Genomic DNA, 22,282 nt, shown 5'->3' with positions numbered 1-22,282 from the left:
GGTTTGAAACCCCCTGTTATTATCGCTCCTTTGCTGCCATGCCAGTGGAAATACCGCTGCTCTGCCTCCCCCTCTTTCCTTTTTCTTCTTTTTTTTTTTTTTTCGTGGAAAGCTGGATTTTGGGAAAACCCTTGTCTCTCTCCTCCTCCTTCTTCAGCTTTCACTTCCGGGTCAGTTGGGTTGGTCAAAGCTGGATGTCGCTTTCAAATGACACTGGTAATGTTGTGCATTTCGAAGTTGAGAAGTTTTAAGCGCTTTCTTCTTGGCGCTCAAGATGAACTTCCTTTTTGGAATGTGTGGAATGCAAGTAAAGGTTTTACAACGATAAATACTGATTTGCCTCATTGATTTATTTAATAAGATGACGTGTTTCTATTGCACATGTCAGCAAAGTTTTTAAAGTGAAATAATAACAAAGTATAATCTAGTTTTATCATTAAGAACAAGTACGATATCTCACTGCATATTATTGCATTTCTGCTGGTAGATGCAGTCAGATTGCAATTGGTTTGAGTCTTGTTTTCTACATTTTACTGGTTAATGTCCTACAATAGAAAACAAGAATGCCAAACTTTTTAATTAATAATATAACTTCTTACATCACCACACAAAACCACCTATATTTCTCCAGGAGCAGGTCCTAATCATTATCTACACAGATGTTTGTTTTTTTTGTTTGTTTTTTAATCAAATTTTAAGTGTATGTAGTGTTTCTTACAATCACTTATTCACATAGTGTAAATTCTCTTAAACTGCGTTTTTCTTGTTCGCGATGGTGTGTGCATAAACTGCGATCGTGTGAGTTCCGATTTTTAAAATATCCCCTGAAGGCGGCACAAGTTCGGCAGCTCTCAGTTATTGCAAAGGCAGGCTGATGATCCAGCTGCTGTGCGCGTGAGTGTGTGCGAGGACATGGATACAGCTGGCGTTTACCACTGAAACCGATCACTTTACAGTGCTGCCGTGACACTGAGGCACTTCCGAGAGCGACAAAACTTCTTCCACAGCCGCACTCATGTGATTTTCCCTTTCTTCGAGCCATGTCCAAGACCCTGAAGAAGAAGAAGAACCACTGGACAAACAAAGTCCACGAGAGTGTCCTTTGCAGGAATGAGGAGGGGGAACTGGGGCTGGAGTTGAAGGGCGGCGCAGAGAATGGACAGTTCCCGGTTATCGGCGAGCTTCTCCCGGGCGGAGCGGTCTGCCATAGCGGCAAACTCTTCCAGGATGAACTCCTGCTGGAAGTCAATGATACCCCTGTGGCTGGACTCACCACCAGGGACGTCCATGCTGTGGTCAAGCACAGCAAAGACCCCCTCCGACTCAAGTGTGTCAAACAAGGTGAGGTTTGTAAGCTTTCGGCGCAACTTTCTCGCATGTCGCAGTTTTTCTTTCGGTTCTTTTTTGAAAACCGTTAGCTTTTCCCCCCCCTCAACGCGCTTTTCTCTTTTGACAGCACCTATTGTTTCCCAAAACTGATGCGCTTACCCCTAAGGCTCCATACTTACAGTAAACCATGCAAATAAATCACATACTTGCCACATATATATTATAATGATGCCGTTATTTTGTTGCTACACTTATTTGGCGTATAGAAACGATTATCTAAGAGGTGTTTGTGGCGTGTTTTTGTGTTGGTCGTGGTGTGCTCCTGATGTGTTTGGCACTCGTCCGAGTTAGGGGGTGTGTTACAGTTGTGGCAGTCAGAAAACACATTCCAGTGTTATTCATAATTCATAAGAAGTCATTTACAAGTATTGCGCCAACTCCTTCAGCCTTGAACCCAGCTACTAGCTTACAGATATGGATTACTTTAGGCATGCTGTACTTGCAGTAGTGTAACAAAGTATTAATCCAATATATTTGGCATGATACCACAGATATAAACAGTGGATTATGTGAGATGCTGGATCAGATTAAATTGGATTGAGCCTTGCACACACATTTATTTCAGCAGAATATTACAGTCATACATGATCTTTCTTATAATTAGAAATCTAAATTACTGAGACATTTTATGTCCTGATTTAAAAACAAAAAAGAGGAAGAAAAATAAGCAATTATTTAATTGACAGAAAATTAATGAGGACTGACTTTGATAAGTTTTAGTCAGTTTGTCTGTAATAGCAAGCTGTTAGGATTGTGTCACTTTTGGTGTAAGTTTGCTGGCCATTTATGGACGCCTACATGGAGTTACGGAGATGATCATAAATGAAGAGAACTGGTCATTTTTGCGTTTAATGCATGTGCCATTTGCCCAAATGGAACCTCTGCTATTCTTGCCAGATTCTTAAATAAAAGAAAATTGCACTATATTTTCAGTTTAACCTTTGAATTACATATAATTTTTCTCTTTTTTTTTCTTTAGAGCACACATTTAAGTATGCAATATTTATTATCCAATTTGTGCTTCACTGAGTGGACTAAATTGGATTTGGAAGGGATATTTTATAAATATTAGAGCAAATCCCAGAGTCCCTATTTCAACATTATAGTTGTGTCACAGAAAATGAAAAATATCATAAAGTATGATAAGGTCACCGTTAGCTTGGTATTCGGTGCAATGAAACAGCGAAAGCCCCCCTGCACAAGATTACTACAGAGGGCTTCTTTTTTTTTCTCTTTTTTTATGTGGGAAGTGCTGTGGATTGCTTAAGTGAGTGTAGTAGCTGCGCTGGATACACATGAGGCTGTGATTATGTGGTCCAGAGGCTATATAGTTTGTTGAAGAAATGTTTGGTTTTGCAGTATATGGAGTAGCCAGAACACACATTTTAAAAAGAGCACAAGTCAAAAAGAATTTCCTAACTTGTCCCTGGTTCAGACTCATCTCATTCTTGTCAGCTTTGTCCTCCGGATGTGCAGCTCTTATGTCACGGACACGCTCCTCTGGCTGTCTGTGGTTTTGATCTCAACAGCTAATGACTCTCCGTGTCTTGTGTTGTGCGCCGGGACCGGGATCTGTGGGATCTCATTTTGGGGTGAAAAATCAGCGAAACCCTGTAAGAAGCTTTGGATCAAAGTCCTAGCTTGTGTGCTTGCATAAGTGTATCAGTGTGTGTGTGTGTGTTCATCGTCACCCCAGGGATTTATTCAAAAGGCAGCCAAGCCTATACCAAATTAAAATGTTAACTTTTTTTTCATGAAATATTTATATCCTCCAGCAATTTTCCAAGTGATTGATATTTCCCCATAGCTGTGCTCATGTTTGCGCGATCGGTTGTTTACAGTGTTGAGCTCTTTTTATTATGATTGATATGTACATTAAGTAAATATTTTGGAGGGAAAAACAGGCTTTTGCAGTGCCCTTGCAGCTGTGTGCTCAATAATAAATATTTTCACTTTCAAGCAGACGCACATAAACTCCTATAATCTGTCTCAGTAGATTCTTTATTGAGCAGAGCGAGTCAGAGAGCACAGTTCAGTCCACTTGTTCTGATGTTATATGGTAATATGATTGTGTAATGAAAGTTTTTTTTTTATCTTTATGGTTAGTTGTTTGTTTGTCACGTGCTGCTTGAAAATTGGTGAACTCTAGAAATGTCTGTATTTGTGCATAGATATTAATTAAAGTAGTATTAAACAGATGAGAGACAGAAAAGAGGTCAGCTGGTCGTTTAGTCATTGAGGAAATGATTCAGTATTACAAACGTATCTGTACATCAAGATCTAACTGTAAATTTTAGAATGAGCTTGGAGTGAGGTGTGTTCAGTCAGAATCTGGACACTGGTGGTGATGGAGATGAAGCGGGTGGAGACTTGGATGAAGATCTCTCCTTGGCCAGGATGAGATGGAGAGGGAAAGGTTCTGGCTTGCATGAATGAAAGTCTGAAAGGCAGAATATTAGAAGAGCACTGAGATTTAAGGCGCACTGAGGAGGTTCTGATTGGCTCTCAGAGTGATGAGGACAAAATTGTGTTGGACGGCCTGAAAAAGTGGCAAGGAATGAGTGAATACAGAACTTCTTTATTGAACTTGTGCATAAGTTTGACATTATGTCCAAACTAAGAAAATAGAATAATAATAATGTCCTCTCCAGGAATGTCTAACCAATAAAGAAAAGTCCAAAAGGGAGGTGAGGAGTACTCTAGAAGGTCATGAAGGAGTCCTGGCTGCAGTTTAAGAAAAGGTCACATGGACAACCCATAAGGCTGTTCAAACAATGTTTTTCAGGCTAAAATAGAACTTTTGCAGAAAGGAACTGAACGCATGGGACAAGAACCTCAGGGTTTCAACCAGGCCTGACATCCCCACTGGGTCTAAGCGCTGGGATTTTTCTTCTTCTTTCTTCTTCTTTTTTTGTTGTTGTAAAACTTTAGCATTCTGGTCTGTCGACCAACTTCCAGCATTTTTTTTCACACTTTGAAATCTGAGGTCATGTTTGAACATTAAAGATAAAAGCTATTAAGGATAAAAGCTTCACTGGCTTTTCTTACAAGAAAATGGAGCATCTTTCATTTTGAACTGATTTGTCAAAAATGTCTAAAATACAGAAAAAAAGTTAAAGCAGTGATATGTATATGTTTTATATTTCACAATAATGCAAAAAAAAATGTGTAATACTTTTTACCAGGTCAAAAATGAAGGAAATGCTGTTTTCATTCAGCTTTCATGCTGGATTGAGCAAATATGACAAGTGGTATCGGATAAACAAAAACAAAAATGTCAGTACATAGTTTCCAGATGGTACTCTAATTATAACCGAGAAAATAACTTAGTTAAATTTATGCACTCTTGTCATTTTCAAAACCTACTTTGTTGGCATGCACATCAGAGGAGGTCGAGCAGCTTGAAAAAAAAACTTAAGAAGTTTAGAAATGGAATAAAGGACAAGGTAAATACTGTGAGCTTATATCTGCGCACTTACTACTTTAGAAGTGTGAACACTTCCAAAGTGCCCTGCTTCACACTACTTTCAATCAACTAACTAATCCACCAGGCTGGAAGCATCATTGGTCAAATTTGGAGGCGTTTGAGTCAGTTAGGGACAACAGGTCGCTGAACAAACTGCTCTCCATCATGAACAACCCATGACACCCACTCCACACTTGTGAGGCAACGGGAGCTCCTTCTCCCTCAGACTGATTCAACCTCGCTGCCATAAAGAATGCTTAAGGAAATCATTCCTACTGTTCTCTGTAAAGCTGTACAATAACTCTTCATTCTGTGACAGGTGAAGACATCTGAACTGCATCCCGCGTTAGTGGTAATGTCATGGTTTAAGACCTGTTTTGAACCCCCCTGCCATTGATGGAACCATCAATTTGGAAGACACCACTAAATACCATACTAAGACGAAATGTCAGGACACCAATCCATGAAATGACTCTCAAGACAAAGTGAGTCATGCAGGAAGACAGCTACCCTCAGTACACAGGTTGTGCTGCCAAAGAATAGTAAAAAAGAATGTTTTGGAACGACCAAATTCGGACTTTAATCGAATAGAAACTGAAGCAAGCAGTTCATGTAAGGAAAACCAGCAGTGTCCCAAAATGGAATAGATTGTGTAAGGAGTGCAGGAAAATTCTCAAAAGGTGACAGGCAAGAGTGACCAAAATCTTCTTGACCATCACATGTGTCATTTCCATTCATTACAGCTGATAATGTTTTATGCAGAAATATAAAAAAAAATCTAAAGGCATTATGAACATTCAAGCTCCACTGTAGCGTACGTTTATTAATCTCAGAGCCAGCTTTCCTGTAGGGTGTAGAGTTTATTATATAAGACCTGTAATCATAAATGCAACCCTCTTCTTTTTATTTAGATAAATGTGGCAAATCAGGACTAGCTTTTGTGTGTGATCTGAGATTCTGGCCTTTATATTAAGTATTACAGAAACATTTCTTCTCTGCCTCTTTCTCTCTCCCTCTTTTTAAGCTGCTAAACGCATTTAACTTTGAGAAGATTTGTCTTAGTCTGTGGCGCCTCATGGTAACAATGTTTCTATGACAACAGTACATGAAAAGGCACTACTTACCCATTTAGTGTTTTGAGATTTTCACCTGAACTTGCAGGCTTTAGTGCTTCAGTGTGTAGATCTTATCCTCAGATAAAAGTGTTAAAGATGTGTAAATGTGTCTGTTTACAAATTCTTTATTCCATCCATTCCTGGATAGGTTGCCAGTCTATCGCAGAGCCAACAGAGAGACAACTAATTTAGACGCGCTGCAGAGCATCCCGAATGCCTCTGGATTTTCACTGACTTGGGCAAATTTTAAAGCTGGACTCTGGGAAATTTGAAGGGGTTTCCATTAGACTAAATAATGTATCAGTTGATCAAAAAGTTAACACAAGATCCATCCCGGTTATGAGTAGAATTAGCGTGAGACATTGCCTAAAGTGTTCCTTTCTTACATATAGCATAGAGCAGGGGATGATCTGCTTCTAGGCACACCTGCCAGGTTTACACTGTAAACAGAGCTTTTTCTCTGATGTCCTTGTTCTTAATGTAGTGTGCACCTCGCATTCAGAAATGCTTGACAGATTACTTATTGGGTTCTCATTCATTATTGTGTGTTTTTATTTATTTATTAGTTGTTGTTTTTTACAAAGAAATTTGCATTTATAAACCCAAATATGATTCAAGGATGAGCAACATCCCATAATAATGGGTGGGTAGAATAAGCTTTGAAATTCTGAGCGTTGTTTGTTTTCGTAGTGTACTTGAGGGTAGCTGAAGGTTTTGCTCAAACCCAGCTGTAAACAAAACCTTTGCTCACAGAGAGAAACTCTTGGTATTTGAGGTTTTGAACAAGGGGCAATCTCAGAAGCTGAAAAGTGAAGCCAGAGCGGAAGTGCTAAAAAATTGCAGTCCCTCTAGGTGCCGCATAAAGCTAGCTCCAAAAGTGGATCAGACTCATGTTAGACCCATGAGTGGGGCTTGTATTATAGCTCTTCCACTTAGATACTGTAGTTAAATGACAGGTGTTAAGTTGGACCTCTTTACTGTGTGCCGTTGGTGCATTTTGGAGCATTATGTCTAAAATGTTATGGACCATCCAGGTTTTTGGACGTTGCATCAAAGTTGTGGTTTGGTTTTGTCAAGGGACAATCCAATGTGTTACTAGTCTGTTAGTTACACTCCTGTGGAAAAGTGTTAAACTAAGATGTGAGAAAGAAACTGTTGTGGGAACAGTCCCCAGATTTTATTGATGATCTTTCAAGATATCTCTTTGGACATCAGCTGGTCTTTCACTGAATTTTTTAGTCCAGTGTTTATATATGACAGCCACTCTTTTTTTTGTTTAAGCCATTAAATCCTGCATACATCTCACCTTTTATTTGATCCATCTGTGGTTTGCTGAAGCCTCATCAGATACGGTCTCAATAGAAGAGTGACTGTCAAGAAACCATTATTAGGGGAGAGGAAACTGGGGGAAAAGGGCTGAGGTATGCCAAATTATTCAAGATCTGCACTGAAAATCAGTGGCAACAGGCATTATGGAGTGATGAATCCAAATTATGAAATTTGTGGTTCAAATCATCTTCAGCATGTACAGAGGAGATCAGGAGAGAGGTACAACAGTGTGTGCTTACAGGCATCTGTAAAGCTCTGTTACGCTTTGGGGCTGCATTTCGGTCAGTGTTGTTGGTGATCTTATCAAAATTTAAGGAATTATAAATGCAGAAAAATACCGTCAGATTTTGATCCGCCATGCAATAACATCTAGAAGGCATCTGACTGGCAACAGCTTCATTTTTCAGCATGACAATAATTCCAAACACTAGAGAAACATACAATGAACCCCTATCAATCATGGACTGGCCTCCCGAGCTCTGACCTCAACATTACTTTAGCAGTATGGGATCATCCAAAGGCAGCCACCATCCAAAGATGAGCTTTGAATGTCTTTCAAGGGGCCTGGAGAACTATTACTGAAGACTACTTGAAGAAATTAAAATAAAGCCTGACCTCTTAGGCAAGCAATATTGCCTTATATACTGCATTTCCTGTATGTTTGCGCATGTTTCAATTAATCAGTGCGCCTTTTTACAATTCTCCTAGCTAAATATAAAAAAAATGAGAGGTGGCTCAATAATTTTGCACGATCCTGTAGCTAATTAGATGAACTCTGTCAATATGATGAATCAGTACAGTTTATGGATGCAACTGACAAACCAAGCAATCTAGCGTTAGAGAATAACCTAGCACTACCTATTTTTCTTTTTTTTTTTTAAACAGCTCCAAACATTGACAGCACAGTGGCATCTGTTACACTGACTATTTTGAACTGATAACACTACTGTGACTAGTCAAGACTCTGTGGTCTTGAAAAACAATTTTGAAATTGCGTACCTGTCCTTAAGCTCAACTAAAAACAAGCCTCTTTGGCTGACATCCAATACTGATAATGAATTTTTTTGTTTTCGTGTTGAACTCTCTTTTGTTATGTAATTATTTCCCATTTGGTGCCAGAGAAACAAAAAACCTTTGTAATGATTTTTAATTTTGTTGTTAAAGTTGTTGTTAAAATCGTTCCACACCTTCTCACACTATCTTTGAATTATTGGAAATAAGTAACACAGTATTACAACTAAGGCATTACAGCAGGTAAACACTGTGCACTGCCATTAATTGATTTGCTTTTACACCCTTAAATGTAACTTTTATTGTATGCTTTAAAACGAAGAGCAAGTTGAAGTAGACATACTGCCAGTAATTAAAGTACTTTAATGCAATGTAGCCACCTGATTGTTTTACAATGAGGCCGCTACATTCCAATAAAACAGTAATAAGCTGTGCTTTGTTTAGCTTCTTTCTGCCTCCAGTCACGGAACAGGGTCAATGACTGGCTTACATGCATGGTTGATCTCCAAAAGATGTCCATGGCCTTTCTGAATAATACATCAAGTTCTCTTTTGCAGTGTTCTGCTGTTTCACTAATGCCACAACTCTAAAGGTGTTCTCTCTTTCTCTTGGGATGTCTTGTCTGGATTGTTAGCTTTTACCGTGTTCTTCTCTGTAATTAAAAATGTGGATCTTGATTCTTTTGGCGAACATGAGTACTGTTTATGAGTTTAAGTACTTAATTTCCTACATAATGTATGCGTCTTTAATTTTTCATGTCAACTGAAATCCTTGGGTATTATCCTTTTTTTTTCTCACTCTCTCACACACACGCACACACACACACACACACACACACACACACACACACACACACACACACACACACACACACACACACACACACACACACACACACACACACTATAGCAGGGCTTTTATTAGTCTCTGAGGTGAGGATTAGATTAGTTTGCCATCAGCAATCAGGTGTGCCCTGTAGGACATAATTAGGATGTCTGCAAAACACAAAGAAGAATATTAGAGAAAAGTTACATTCCCAGAGAAATGATGAATTGTGCTTAGAGCAGAACATTATGGATAATGTAAGAGTGGCATTAAGACTACATCATGTGGCTGTTGTGGCCCCTGTGGATTAGATGCTAGTAAAGAATAATGATGCACATTTTCAGAGTCTCTCTCCTCGGTTCAGACATTCATTATGTTGCATTCAATTGTTCACCATGAAGTTTACAGAAGAAAAGGAACGAGTATGCTGGCTGTTTACAGTACAGCTAAGTCACTGAATGAACACCCATGTCTGTCCCCGGAAGATGCACCTTGATATCAGGAAGACTAATGAGTTAATAACTGTCAGGAGTTAATAACAGGGTTGGGAGACTTGCGATGCCTTGAGCAACTGGAATTTGATTTTTGAAATGTGCAATACATGTTGGAATTTTTGCTTGCAGCTTATCAGCTTGTTGTTTCTCTTTTAACACTTCTCCTGATCCCTATTAAGATTGGTGATTTGTGTACACATTGAGTAAGAGGAAAACAGCAGTGATGTATGCTGAAACAGCTAGCTGTGGTGATGAGGGATTCGCCTATGCAAAGCTCTGTGTGAGAACAGGGGGGCAGGATGTTAATACTTTAAATTCGCAGAATTAACACAAAGTGGCAGATGCTGTTGATGCAACTCTAGGCGAGTGTTCTGATAAGCAGAAATTAACACATTGTCGGGCTTCTCACCCCCCACGCTGTAGTTTCTGTCACAATTATGTTAACCTATTTCAGTACGTCTTTTGCTATTTGCTTCTTAGCGAGGAGTCAGGTATACGCTAAGCATACAGAATGGTTTCTAAGCAGTCACATCCATGGGAAAAAAGAGCTGTCATGAGTGGGAAATCTGCATGAAAATAAAATCATAAATGCTCCTGCTGAAGCATCAAGGTAAATTAGCTTTATATCACATCTACTGCTGCTTTTACTCTATCCTTCCTGCACACTCAAATGTCCCAGTTCAGTTTCCTATTTCAGCTTTCACCAAGGATTAATGCAGCCAGCTATGGAGTCTGTCACTGTATCTTTCACTGCCTCTACAGTGAGAACACACTTACTGTGGCTGTACTCCAGCGTGACTGAGAACCGTATGCTGATTGAGCTTCGCTTAGTGGTGTTGGGGGTGCAGGTAGGAGCGTTTTTAGGTAAGCTGAAGCCAATCAAGTCTGCTAGCTGGTTGTCCACTTTGTGTTAGCTGGTGGCAGAGAAAGTCATTACAGCAACCTGAGCTTGGGGAGCTTTAGCAAGTCAGAAATGGCAGCAGCCATGGTTCTATAGAGACAGCAGTGCTGGTCAGTCTGTCAGCCCAGCACTTTTATTACATGTCACTTTCAATACGCTTTTGCCAAAGTTGTAGCAGACCTGAGTTCCCACAGGATTGGGCACAACTGGCTTTGACGAGTCTCTGATTTTAAATGTGAACTTCTATAATTCAGAGTTAATTTTAGACGTTAGAAAAACAACAAGCAGTCTCATCTTCTTGCTCAAGTTGAGCCTCAAACTTTGTCTCATTACTGCCGCCATTGATTAACTTTTTGGGAATTATGTATGAATGTTACAGATCAAATAAAAAACAAAAACTGCAACACCAAGTATTTACTGTAGTATAAGAGTAGTGTTGGGCCTGTATGTGCCCTAAAAGCCACCCTTTAACCTGTTGCTAGGGCAATTTGGAAGTTAAAGAAAGCTAGCAGCTTGGGAAATACTGGGGCAAAGAGGGTAGAGAGAGTAGAAAGGGTTATGCTAATGTGACAAATTTCTTTAAATGACAAACCCTTCATGTTTCAAGCGCTTGCAAGGAAAAAACATTTTTCTCAGATTTGGCTTGGAGGGGGGGGGAGGTAGAGTTTTCCTAATGCTGGAACCTCCCTGGGATTACCCTAAAATTTTTTCAAGGCTTTAGTGTTGATATTTTAACCAAACCAAAACTGGTTTCCCTGGTTGTCTGCCTGAGGATTTTGTTTGAATCTTTGGTAGTAAAGTCTGGGATTTTTATCTACACAGGAGGGGTGGCATTATGCTAGCAGAGCAGCAGCAGCTTAACTGCTCACTCTGTGACTGCATATTTTTCAGGCACTGTAGTTTTGAATAAATAGACTTTATTTGTACAAAAATAAAGTGCATTATTTGTTAGCTGTTGATTTCTTTTTTTACCAGGATATTTTTTCAACTGCATTTACAAGGCTACTATGTTTGGGTCAGATGTTAACACCACAGCTGCGTATGGCTAATTAGCATAATGAACATGATTGCTTTGCTATTTAGCATATCATGCCCTTTATCCAAACTATTTTAACTAAAAAATATGTCTACAGAAACACAAAAAGTGTAATAAGTCACCCTTTCCTCGAGCATCAACATTTGTCTGACTGAGGTCTTTAGCTATAGAGATGAAGCAATCCCTCCATTTCTTGGACATTACTGTCACATAATCCTCCTAATGTGTCTGTGTTTCTGTTCATGCACTGAGGTCCTGCGCTTTCACGGTGTCTCTTCTGCTCAACACCCAGTCTTGCCTCTATTTGCAGTGTAATAATGGTTGAAATGGAGTAACAGCTGTGGCGGCAGTTTGGTTCATGTCTAGCAGGACACGAAACGTGGATTCAGCCTCAGTTTCTGAATTGTTGCAATCTGCTTTTTACTCTGCATCAGCAAAGATGATTTGTTTCTGACTGACAGCGTGAAGCCAGAGAGGCTAATTTAATAGAGATTCATAAATTAAAAGATACGCTCGTTCATTAAAATCTTGGCATGTCATGTTTTTTTCTGAACCTTCCAATTTTATTTACAAGTCTTTGGTTGCATATTGACTTCCATTATTAGGACTTCTCCTGCAATAGTTGAGTCACTGTCTTCAACTATACATATAGCTGTGCATGCTGCATAGCTGACAGCTAAGCAGATTCATACAAAAAGAGCAGGTCTCAGCAGAAACTGTAGGTTAAGATAAAAAATGTTTTGCAGACTTGTATCTCAAGCATGGAAATCCATACCAAAGAACAGTCTATAACATGGCACCGTGCAGGCTATTCAATAGCTCAAGGGAAAAGTGGTATGTTATGACACTATCAAGTCAATGGTGCATGCCCAGCCAATGGAATGAGTGATGTGAGTGATGATGACTTTGGACTGGTGGCAGGTCTGTTGGGCTTTTGAAAGATGGGGCTGGGCAATCCCTGAGAAGTTGTGTTGAGTCAGAGACACACACTGTTGTTGGGAGGGTGGTAATGATTGTCAGTGCAGTCAGACTCATCTGTCTTGTTGTCAGAGACCCCACTGAGAGTGTAAAGTAGCACCAGCAAGTTCAACACAGACAGTGTGATACACAAACAGACACATCACATGCACGCATAAAGACCTGCTATCCTCCACTGTGTGTGTTTATGTGTGTGTGTCTATATATGTGTGTCTCCCTGGAGCCTTAGCACCACTTACCACATCCTGTCCAATCATGCTTGACAGAAGCTTGGTGGAGAGATGCTGTTGTTGTTGTTGCCTCTGTTACACTGTCTGACTGCCAGGCTCACCTCTAGGGACAGGTAACGATAAGGATAACATACTCACAAACTCTCACAAACACGCATGCGCACACACACATGACTGTCTTTCCCTCCTTGTCAACATCAACCATCTGTTGTGGCAAGCTGAAGAATTCCAAGGACTGAGCAATGAGTAGGCTGTAAACACTTGTGTGTGTGTATAGTGTTCATATGTGGTGCTGTGCATTATTTAAATTTGGATACCAGAGTACACTGGTGTTTTTGTGTGCATTTGTGTCTTTGTGTTATTGAATTACAGTTAACTTGATTTATAGAAGAATGCGTGAAGCTGTCTCTGTGAAAGTAAAATTCTTATTTTCCCTTTAACTCGTGTGAGAGTGCAGGAAACTATTTAAGAGGTCACAGTGACAGTGCAGTTTAACACACTGAATAATATGATTTTGTCAATGGACAGTGCAGGTGAGGATGATGGGAATGTAATTGGTTTTGCAGGTATTTGGTAAAAAGCCAAAGTATTGGACTCTGTAAAAACTAATGGCTTTAGATGAATCCTCAAAGTATCACAAAAATGCAAAAAAAGCTTACAAGTTAATTGACTAACTTGCAAATCTGCACTTTTGTCCCTCTAAGGAGTAAAGTGGGCCCATAGCTGCAGAATAAAAGAGCACCCAGATTCCCTTCAGGGGTGACTGGTTCAGGATGGTCTCTGACTTACTGTGTTTATGGCTCCGTTACCATTGGCTGTTTCCTCATACATTTATTTAGTGGCTTCATAATAACAGTCCAAATAACTGCCTGGAGGCATTACTCAGATGGATACCAAGTGGCAAGACTTAGGTCAAGAATTACTTTAGAATTGGTGAGTTTATTAGTCCTGGTTTTCTAAATAAAGATGGGCTAAAAGTCTTGCATATTAACACACCTACATGCTGTCTAAGTAGGATTTTTATTTATGTGCCAGAAACAGGTGAAGTCTGAGCAGGAGGATATCGGTTTACCTGTGCTCATCTGGTGGGAGAGGGAGCTTGTGCAGCTTAATAATTGATGAATGATTTTGGTAATCCAGCAATTAGCAAGACTGTTTTTGCAGCAAGTCTGTGAATTTTAATGAACTGTAGACAGAGGAACTGCAACTCTCATCTGTTTCCTAGAGAGCCTGTATTGTGTAGTGGATGTTTTTTCGGGGGTTTTTTGACAGTAAGTGTAAAAGTACAGTATTTTCAGCTCCAGACAGTGAATGGTTTATTTATTTCATACTGTATATGTACACAGATTTGCTTTGAGAGACACTAGACGTGTTGTTTGTTTGGCAGGAATGCTCACTGATCATAAAATATCTACCTGTCTTATTGTCAAATCTCAGTGACACTTCTTTTGTCCAAAAGATGTGGCGATTCTCCTCATCTTTGCAACAAATCACAGCTGTCATATTTACACTTTTTTTCTGCATAGAGCTTATTTTCAGCCTCCTTTGGGCACTTTCTTTATCAAAAGCCACTCAAATTCTGAAAGTGGAATAGTGCAGACCCAGCAGCCCTCTAGGCAGATGATGAACCAAAAGAAAACATCAGATTTTGGTTGTGAAGCCGTGATGAATCACAAAGTTGCTGTTGTGTAACCTGCAAAATTTGATAGATGCCCCCCTGGATACCATAAGATTTTGCAGAGGGAGATATTGTAAGTTTTCATATTTCATGTAGGGAAAAGCTCACATTCGACATCCTCAAACAGCCAGTGGTATGAATATAAATGAGATCTAAATAGGATATTTTGAAGCGTAGACACTGGGGAGGGTGAAATTGGCTGACCTGCTCTCTGAGAGAAGGGAATATTAAGCAAACTCCTCAGCCCTTACCAGTTGTTGCTGATTCACCAAAAAAGGGAACAATCGATATGGAGCGATTAAAGCCTTTCTGAGTGCCTCGATGGTCGTTCTGTCCTTCACTGCCAATCTCTTGGCGAGGATCAAATGCTCTTTTTATTTACCACAAGTGTGTGTGTGAGAGAGAGGATGGTTGCATTTGTATCCATCTGGGGTCGTTCCTTTCCCTTTTGGTTTGGGCACAATAGATTTTTTTCTTTTTTTGAGGATAAGTAGCAGAACTACTTCCTTTTTCTCGGAAAAACATTTTGTCAGGTTCTGTCACCCTGACTTACTACCAAACAGATGTTCATGATACATATACATATACAATATCTCCAAGAATACTTTGGCATGCAATCAGAAATTGAAAACCACCAGTGTTCTGATTAGTAGACACACTGCTCTACCTCCTGAGCCACAGTCTCCCCGATGTCTGTCTGTCTGTGTGTTCTTCTGCAAAAGATGACTATGCAGTCCTGTGAAAAGTATACACTATGATTCTTTAGCTTGCAGAATCATTTTTAACAGATTTTTTTCTCTTGTGGCTTTTCTCAGTCTTCCAAATCATTATGGAAGAATTTTAGTCCGTTCTTGCTTCAGTTTATTGAGGCATTAATTTAATTTTCCTGCCATAGTATTTCAGTCAAGTTCAGTTCTAGGCTTGACTGGCTCATTGCAACACCTTGGTTCTTTTCTTTTCAGCCATTCTGTTGTAGATTTGCTTTTGTGTGCTTTTGGCCAAGCTTTAGCTGTCAGATAGAGCCTCACATCTGACTCTAGAATACTTTGGTTTGCAGAGGAGTTCATGGTTGACTGAATGACTCCAAAGTGTCCAGGTTAGTGGCTGCAAAATAAGCTATCCAAAGCTATCCAAAAGTGAACCGTGATCTCATATCCCAATATTAAGAATTCTATTGTCCGATAACGATATAAATCACAAAAATGTAACATTTTCTGTAAATTCTGTGAATCTCAGGCAGCTCGTCTTGCGGGAAGTGTTTCCAGCTGGGCGTCGCGTACCTGGAGTCGAGTGTTTTAACTGATGCATGAAACTATACATTTTTAGACATAGGTTGTAACGGCCGCCGTTTTCTTTGTCAGTATTTATTACACGGCGTGCTGCGGGGAAAAGCCTGTTCTGTTTGAGTCTAAGGTTTATTTTTTAGCACCTGACGGCTCTTTTTTTGCTTCTCATCCGTAAATACTCTAGATCTTTCACGCGATTCAGTTTATTTTGAAAAGTCTCAACAGGATCTTGAGCTTTATTGTGAAAGGTTTATGTGGAAATAACGACAACGCATAAAAACAAGCCCTTGTCTGTCTGTAGTGTGGTTATATTAAATATAAGAGAAAGAGAGAACTTTAAGAAATTAATATAGCCACTACAGTGACCATCAGAACGATGAAAAAATATTGCCGTAAAGAGTTTATTTTGCGACACCACGAAACAAACGATAGCGTAAAATGAAATGATAGCCTTTTTTTTTATATCGTCATCCGATATATATCGTTATATCGAACAGCCCTATATATATATACATACGTATTCTTTTTTTCAATTGCCAGTCTACATGTGTAATCTAGCAAAGTAGACTGTATTGTTCAACCAATGATGGCATTTAGCACATATACAATTAAGAAAACAAAAGAGTCTACCTGATATATTGATCTATCTGTGGTGTGTGCAGAAGAATTGCAGTTCAGAACTGACACAGCAGCAGTTTCTGACAACACAAGGAGTCTGCAATAAGACTGTAAACAAGATATTGATTTAATGCCCAGCTGTATAGATTCTACAAGGAGACACATTATTAGCATGTCCATTCAATAACTGTCTCTGTGTTGCAACAAATCTGTGTGCTGACCACATCTGTCTTACTCTCCTCTTTCACACCAGTGGTTCATAAGCTTGAGACCAGTGTTGTCGGAATGTAGTTTTGACTTTTTGGGATTCCTGTCAACTCTCATACTAGCCTTTAGCTTCCCTTTAGCAACATTTCTCTGCCCAACCCATGATGTTAGTTTTGCCTGAAGCGAGGTCACCTCCAGCTGCTTTAAGCCAGCTCACATCAACACTCCTGGGATGTTTTTACATATGCAGCATGGTCTCTCACTGTCACTATTCTATCACCCTTTTTCTCTGTCCCCATCCTTTGCATTCATACACTCATTTCATCCCTTTCTCCACTGGGAGCTGAGGGAGAGAAGCATGTTAAAATAGTTACAGGAGATGAAGAGGCCGTGCTGTCCCCGTGCTCGTAGACATTATTCATGCCTTCCACGGGTCTGCCTGAAAGACAAGGAGGCAATGAGAGAGACACAAACACCTGATGCTCAATTGATGCAGAAAAAGCACAAAAAAGAGGGACGGAAGGAGTGTTGACAGACAGCAAGAGGAGAAGACACTTGTTTTTTTTCTCAGCACATCTGATGACAAACACAGCTTTGACCACCAATTTTGCTTCGTTTAACACAAAATCCTTGAGCAGCTTGGGGTTTTTTTTTTGCTTTTATTTCTTTATTTGCACGTGATTTGAAATACTAATTTCTACTTAATTGACTTTTACATTATTGTATTAAAAACAGAGCAAAAGAAAAACTCCAAAGGAATTAGTAATACTGCCGTCTGTTTGAGAGATGGTGCATGGTTCAGTGTGCTGAAAAAACATTAAAACTCTGCTGTTGTCTTTTGCTTCACTACAAAAAAAAACTGCAATGAGATTAAATTGTCACTACAGTCTGTTATTGTATTTTCACAGGACACATTTAAAGGAAGCGAGGAGTTATTTTCATCAGTGGCGTCATCCATTTTTCATTCTTGCAATAAGGTGATTTTGTGTGTCATGAGTGGCATCAATCCCAGATACTGCATATCATTTTAAACAGAGATATTTTTAATTACATCAGATTGTTTTGTACTATGCAAGGAATATAGCGTTTGGCCTTGGCTCAGCCTCAGAGAGAACATCTTTTATTATTTGGCAAGCAGCTGGATGACTAATCTTTAAATGTGTCACAGTTGTACAACAGTCAGGCCCTTTTTTCTAAATGGTAAATGGCCTGTATTTGTATAGCGCTTTACTTGGTCCTAAGGACCCCAAAGCGCTTTACACTATACACAGTCATCCACCCATTCACACATAGGGATGGGTACCGGTATCCGGTGCCATCATGGCACCGGTTCTGACATAAACGGTAGTAACCAGACCGAAAAGCAGCGCACATTTCGGTGCTTTATTTCGGTGCTTTTTTTTTTCCTGGGATGTGATACACTTTGAATTCTAGCCAATCATTTTACATTTCCGAGGATAGTAGGTGGGTCCAGGTACGCACGTTCTTTTAGAGCAGAGCTACAGATAAAAAATGCCCAAGGCGAAGCGGTCAAAAGTCTGGCTGTACTTCACAGCAAAATATGCAAACTCAGCAGCCTGCAACAAGTGCTTTAAGCTGATACTGTGCAAAGGAGGTAACACCTCGAATCCGATGAAACACCTGGCGACGCATAGCGTTTTTTTTAAAAGCCGAAAAATGCGCCGTATTTGATAGCTTGCTGCGAGACCTCACACCGAGCGCATCTACTGCGGGTGTGGTGCCTGTTATCGGACCTGGAGTTAGCAACATCCCCCAAAAACCCGAAGAGGAGAGTCCTGGCCCCTAGCCCTGCCAGTGTAGCAGAAATGATGACGGATGATGATGGCAGCAGCAGCCGTTCTTCTCTGCGTGAGTAGCTTAATGTTGTTCATGTGTAATTTACGTTGAGTAGGCTAACCACGTTATTAAATTAATGCATGTAAGGTGAACTAGCAAACACCTTCGTAGTTACATGCGGCTGTCTTCTTGTTTGATGGCAGATGCTCCCTTCACCCTGGCCAAAAAGGCTAAAATGACCAAAGAAAAAGTGGGAAACAGCTAAACATGAGAGGTTTTTGGACAAAGTTTGTGTTTTTTCCATTGTTTAAGCACTGCTTCCAGCCAAGAGTGATACCATATATGCCCTATAGCTGCAGAAAAGGCTAACATTGTTATCTTTTTACAAAAAAAACAGCTGAACATGAGAGGTTTTTGGACCAATTTTGTGTTCTCCATTCTTTGAGCACCGTTTAAGCACCGGCACCGTTTCAAAAGTACCGGTTTGACACCGGTATCGGATAAAACCTAAACGATACCCATCCCTATTCACACACACATTCACACACTGGTGATGGCAAGCTACAGTGTAGCCACAGCCACCCTGGGGCGCACTGACAAATCTTCAGCTGTGCCCAGTTCCTCTGCACTTGGATGGCACTTAGATTAGATAGTTCATTGGCCGTGGTAGTTTTTCATAATAGAAGAAAAACAAGGTGCAGGCTAATAGTAACACACACACACAAGAAATTATGTTAAAAAATGCGTTGTCAGTGACTCACGCTTGATTGTAATGATCTGTGCCTGAGTAGCTGCAGGATAGTTAATTGCATGCCTCTCTGTCTTCCTGCTTGTCAAGCTAAATAAGCAGCGTGGGTTAGAAAGGGCGTCTTCCATTAAACAAGCTTTATTTGACTAAACCAGCCACTTAAGTATTATTACATTCAAGTGTAAGTGTGGATGTGCAGATATCCTAGAATTTCCAAGTTAGTGAACACCCAGTTTAGTAGTCAAAAAATAAATTTACTATAATTAGGTGATTGCATACTCATTTAATCATTTTATATCATTAGAATTTCACTGTTTTTGATAGTGATGCAAAGATTGATTGGCCGAAGACCAGAGATTGCCCATTTCCAGGGTTCTTAGCTTTCACCAGCTGATCGTGTATGTCTGATTATAAGCTGGTCTGTTTCAGACATGCGCAGCACGTGAGCAGACGCAGGCTAATAGCAACACACAGATGCACGCTAACTTCTAAGTTCTTAGCTTGTGGCTGTGAGTTCTTGATTGTGACCAAAGGCAGAAATTTGCCAAAATAAACTTTTTGGGAATCAGTGTGAAAACGTTGACAATTGTTATTGCTCTAAAATTTGATTGCCAATGACATGAATGTTTCATGGATTTGACAAATGTAACAGTTTGCTTTAACAGTCTAATCCAAAGTTACATAAATGCAAACATGTGTGAGTGCTTTACTATACTGCTCCAGGTATTCAGAATGTGAGAAAGCAGTCGCCAGTCCTCTGTGAAATAATGAGCTATCATAGTCTCACATGACTCCACAGTTGCCCAAATTAATACAATAAAGTTCTGTGTCCCTGCAAAAATCCATACCTGGGTTTCATTGTCTTGAGCATGTAACGAAACCCTCATTTTCCAGAACGCTGTATGAATGCAGGGCTTTACAAATCAAGGAGGTGAAGCTATTTTCTTAGCTCACACTGAACTGGGAGCTATGTCAAACTAAGGGTGTCCAGTGTTGGTTGGTGTTTCATTGAGCGGATTTAGGGTTGCCCTTGCCATTGTTGGCTAATGTTAGCTCACAATGGTGCCCGGTAAGTTGACACCTTGCGTTCATGGTGTATTTATCAAGTCATAACCGTTGTCTTTGACCTGTCCTTTGCTATTCTAGTACTGAAAAGTTAAATTTGTATTTCAGTACTATTCTGTGTCTTTTTTTTTCCTCCTAGAGGTTGTTGGTGGAGGAAAGAGCCTGTAACTTGAACTATATTAAAAGTATAAAGGCAGCATTTGGTAATGCTTTATTAAATATACTGAAGTTATTGTACAAAAAATATCAGCTGATTATTAGAAGTCAAATTCATTAGATTTTATTTGGAATGATCCAACTGTATTGGTTATTGGCCATATAGTGCTACAGCGTTCTAAATAACCCAGGGCTCTTAGCTGTTATATCCCTTTGGCACCTCTGAGTCAGACATTTAGAGCTTGGTGTTTATAATACTAAACAAAAAGTGGAAGATATCTGTTTGACCAAAATTTCAGTTGGACTTTCTTGTTCCTACATGTTAAGCAAGTACATTTCCAGTTAGTGGAGAATGTAGAGCACAGAGATGTGCAGTCAAAACTTGCTTTCCTCACTAGTTCTCTTTGCCCCTGGGCAGCAGAGCCATGCTGTGCTGCTTTTTGAACCACAGGGAGGTACAAAGGGGGCTAGGCAGCCGTCTGGCATCACAATGTCCTCATGTCTTCGAAACTCTCTACAGAATTGTTTCCACCAAAGGGTATGCAGTAATTAGACTGAGGTCAGGGGAGTGTGTGACCTCTGTGCCTCCTGTACCAACGCAACATACTGTTTAGAAGTGCTGCCCAACCTCCTCTAACAATTAGCAAAAACACCCTAGTTCTTCACTCCTGTTACTGCTGCCCTGCTGTTTATCCTCTGCACTGATTAATATCTAGTTTTCAAACTCCCTCACCTTGTTCTGCCATTCTTTTCTTCTTCTTGTCATTATTATGTTTGTGCATAAAAGCAGAAGAGAAAACAAATTTTATTCCGATGACAATCTCATGAAGCTGAAGGACGGTTAAATGAGTCACAGCAACTTTCACCCAGAAGAGTTTTAAACTTTTTTTTTCCCTGACTTTTGTTTTTAGCTTCTGTTTCATTAGGACTAGACACCATAAATATTTTGTTGACTTTAGAGAATGATTATGGTGTGACATTAACCACATCTACATGCTCTGCATGATAAATGCGATGCTGGAGGAGTATCCAGTGGATAAAAGTGAAATGGCAAAATATCTAAACCAAGTGTTAGTATGTGATTAGAGCCTGCTGTGATTATCTAAAACAAAATAATGGACACATTTAAAAATTGACTGAAATGACGAAGCTTTTTTATTATATATTCAGATAATAATTTTTCCTGACTCTGTTGACCTTTTTGTTAATTTTGACCAGCAAGTTTAGTTCTTGCAGTTGTGACTTTTTTACTGCCTCAAGGTCCCATGCCATTATTTCCATACTTCATTTGCAGTGTTTGTTTTCGTGGGATGACGATAATAGTTGGTGTAATGCATTCTAACACCAAATTTGATGCCACAAAATAATAATTAATGCCAAATTAACATAAAATTTTATTTAAAAAAAAATGAACAAAAAGTGCTATGCTAAAACACACGTACTTAGATGTAATTTTACTGTTATGGCAGTAGTCAGCTAACCTTATTAACATCACCTAGCTCATGTTATTAACTATTGGTATGCTAGCCTGATATTTGGTGATTTAAAAAATCTGATTCATGAGCCATTATTAATTTTTCTTTTAGACACACAAATAATTTATTAGCATTTATAAATCCTTATAAAGATAACAGTGCAGTGTAAAAAAACAAAAATCAAAACAACTTATTTTGTTGCCACAAGTGCCCTCTGGTGGACAAACTATACAGCATCAACACTTGAAGGGTGTTTCTCTTTTTACTTTCTTTAAATTGAATTTATTGGCTGATAAGTGCCCATACCCATATATTGGCTAATAGTTCATTTAAACATTGTCGATATATTGATTGGGCTTTAGCGAGCCTTGTGTGCTGGATTGCATGCAAGTACATCAGCACCCAGTACTATGTACAAGCAAGTACATTTGAGTCTTTGTTTCTAAATGAACTATCAATAAATATATAAAGAAAATAT

The 22,282-nt window shown here is 39.5% G+C and overlaps 1 protein-coding gene across 7 annotated transcripts in view; it reads left to right on the top strand.

Moving 5' to 3' along the window:
* The first annotated feature begins 835 nt into the window (after nt 1-835).
* magi2a (membrane associated guanylate kinase, WW and PDZ domain containing 2a) overlaps nt 836-22,282 on the top strand; it is a 253,880-nt gene continuing 232,433 nt past the window's right edge. For all 7 annotated transcript variants that reach the window (XM_040035519.1, XM_040035518.1, XM_040035516.1 and 4 more), the window contains exon 1: nt 836-1,341. In XM_040035519.1, coding sequence (XP_039891453.1) covers nt 1,041-1,341 — 301 coding nt within the window. In that variant the 5' untranslated portion in view covers nt 836-1,040. The remainder of the gene's footprint in view (nt 1,342-22,282) is intronic.

Source organism: Simochromis diagramma, unplaced genomic scaffold (genome assembly GCF_900408965.1).
Source record: "Simochromis diagramma unplaced genomic scaffold, fSimDia1.1 OVJJ01000816.1, whole genome shotgun sequence".
Lineage (NCBI taxonomy): Eukaryota > Metazoa > Chordata > Actinopteri > Cichliformes > Cichlidae > Simochromis > Simochromis diagramma.
The sequence above is the reverse complement of the archived record's forward strand: the minus strand, read 5'-3'. Positions and strand labels throughout refer to the sequence as shown.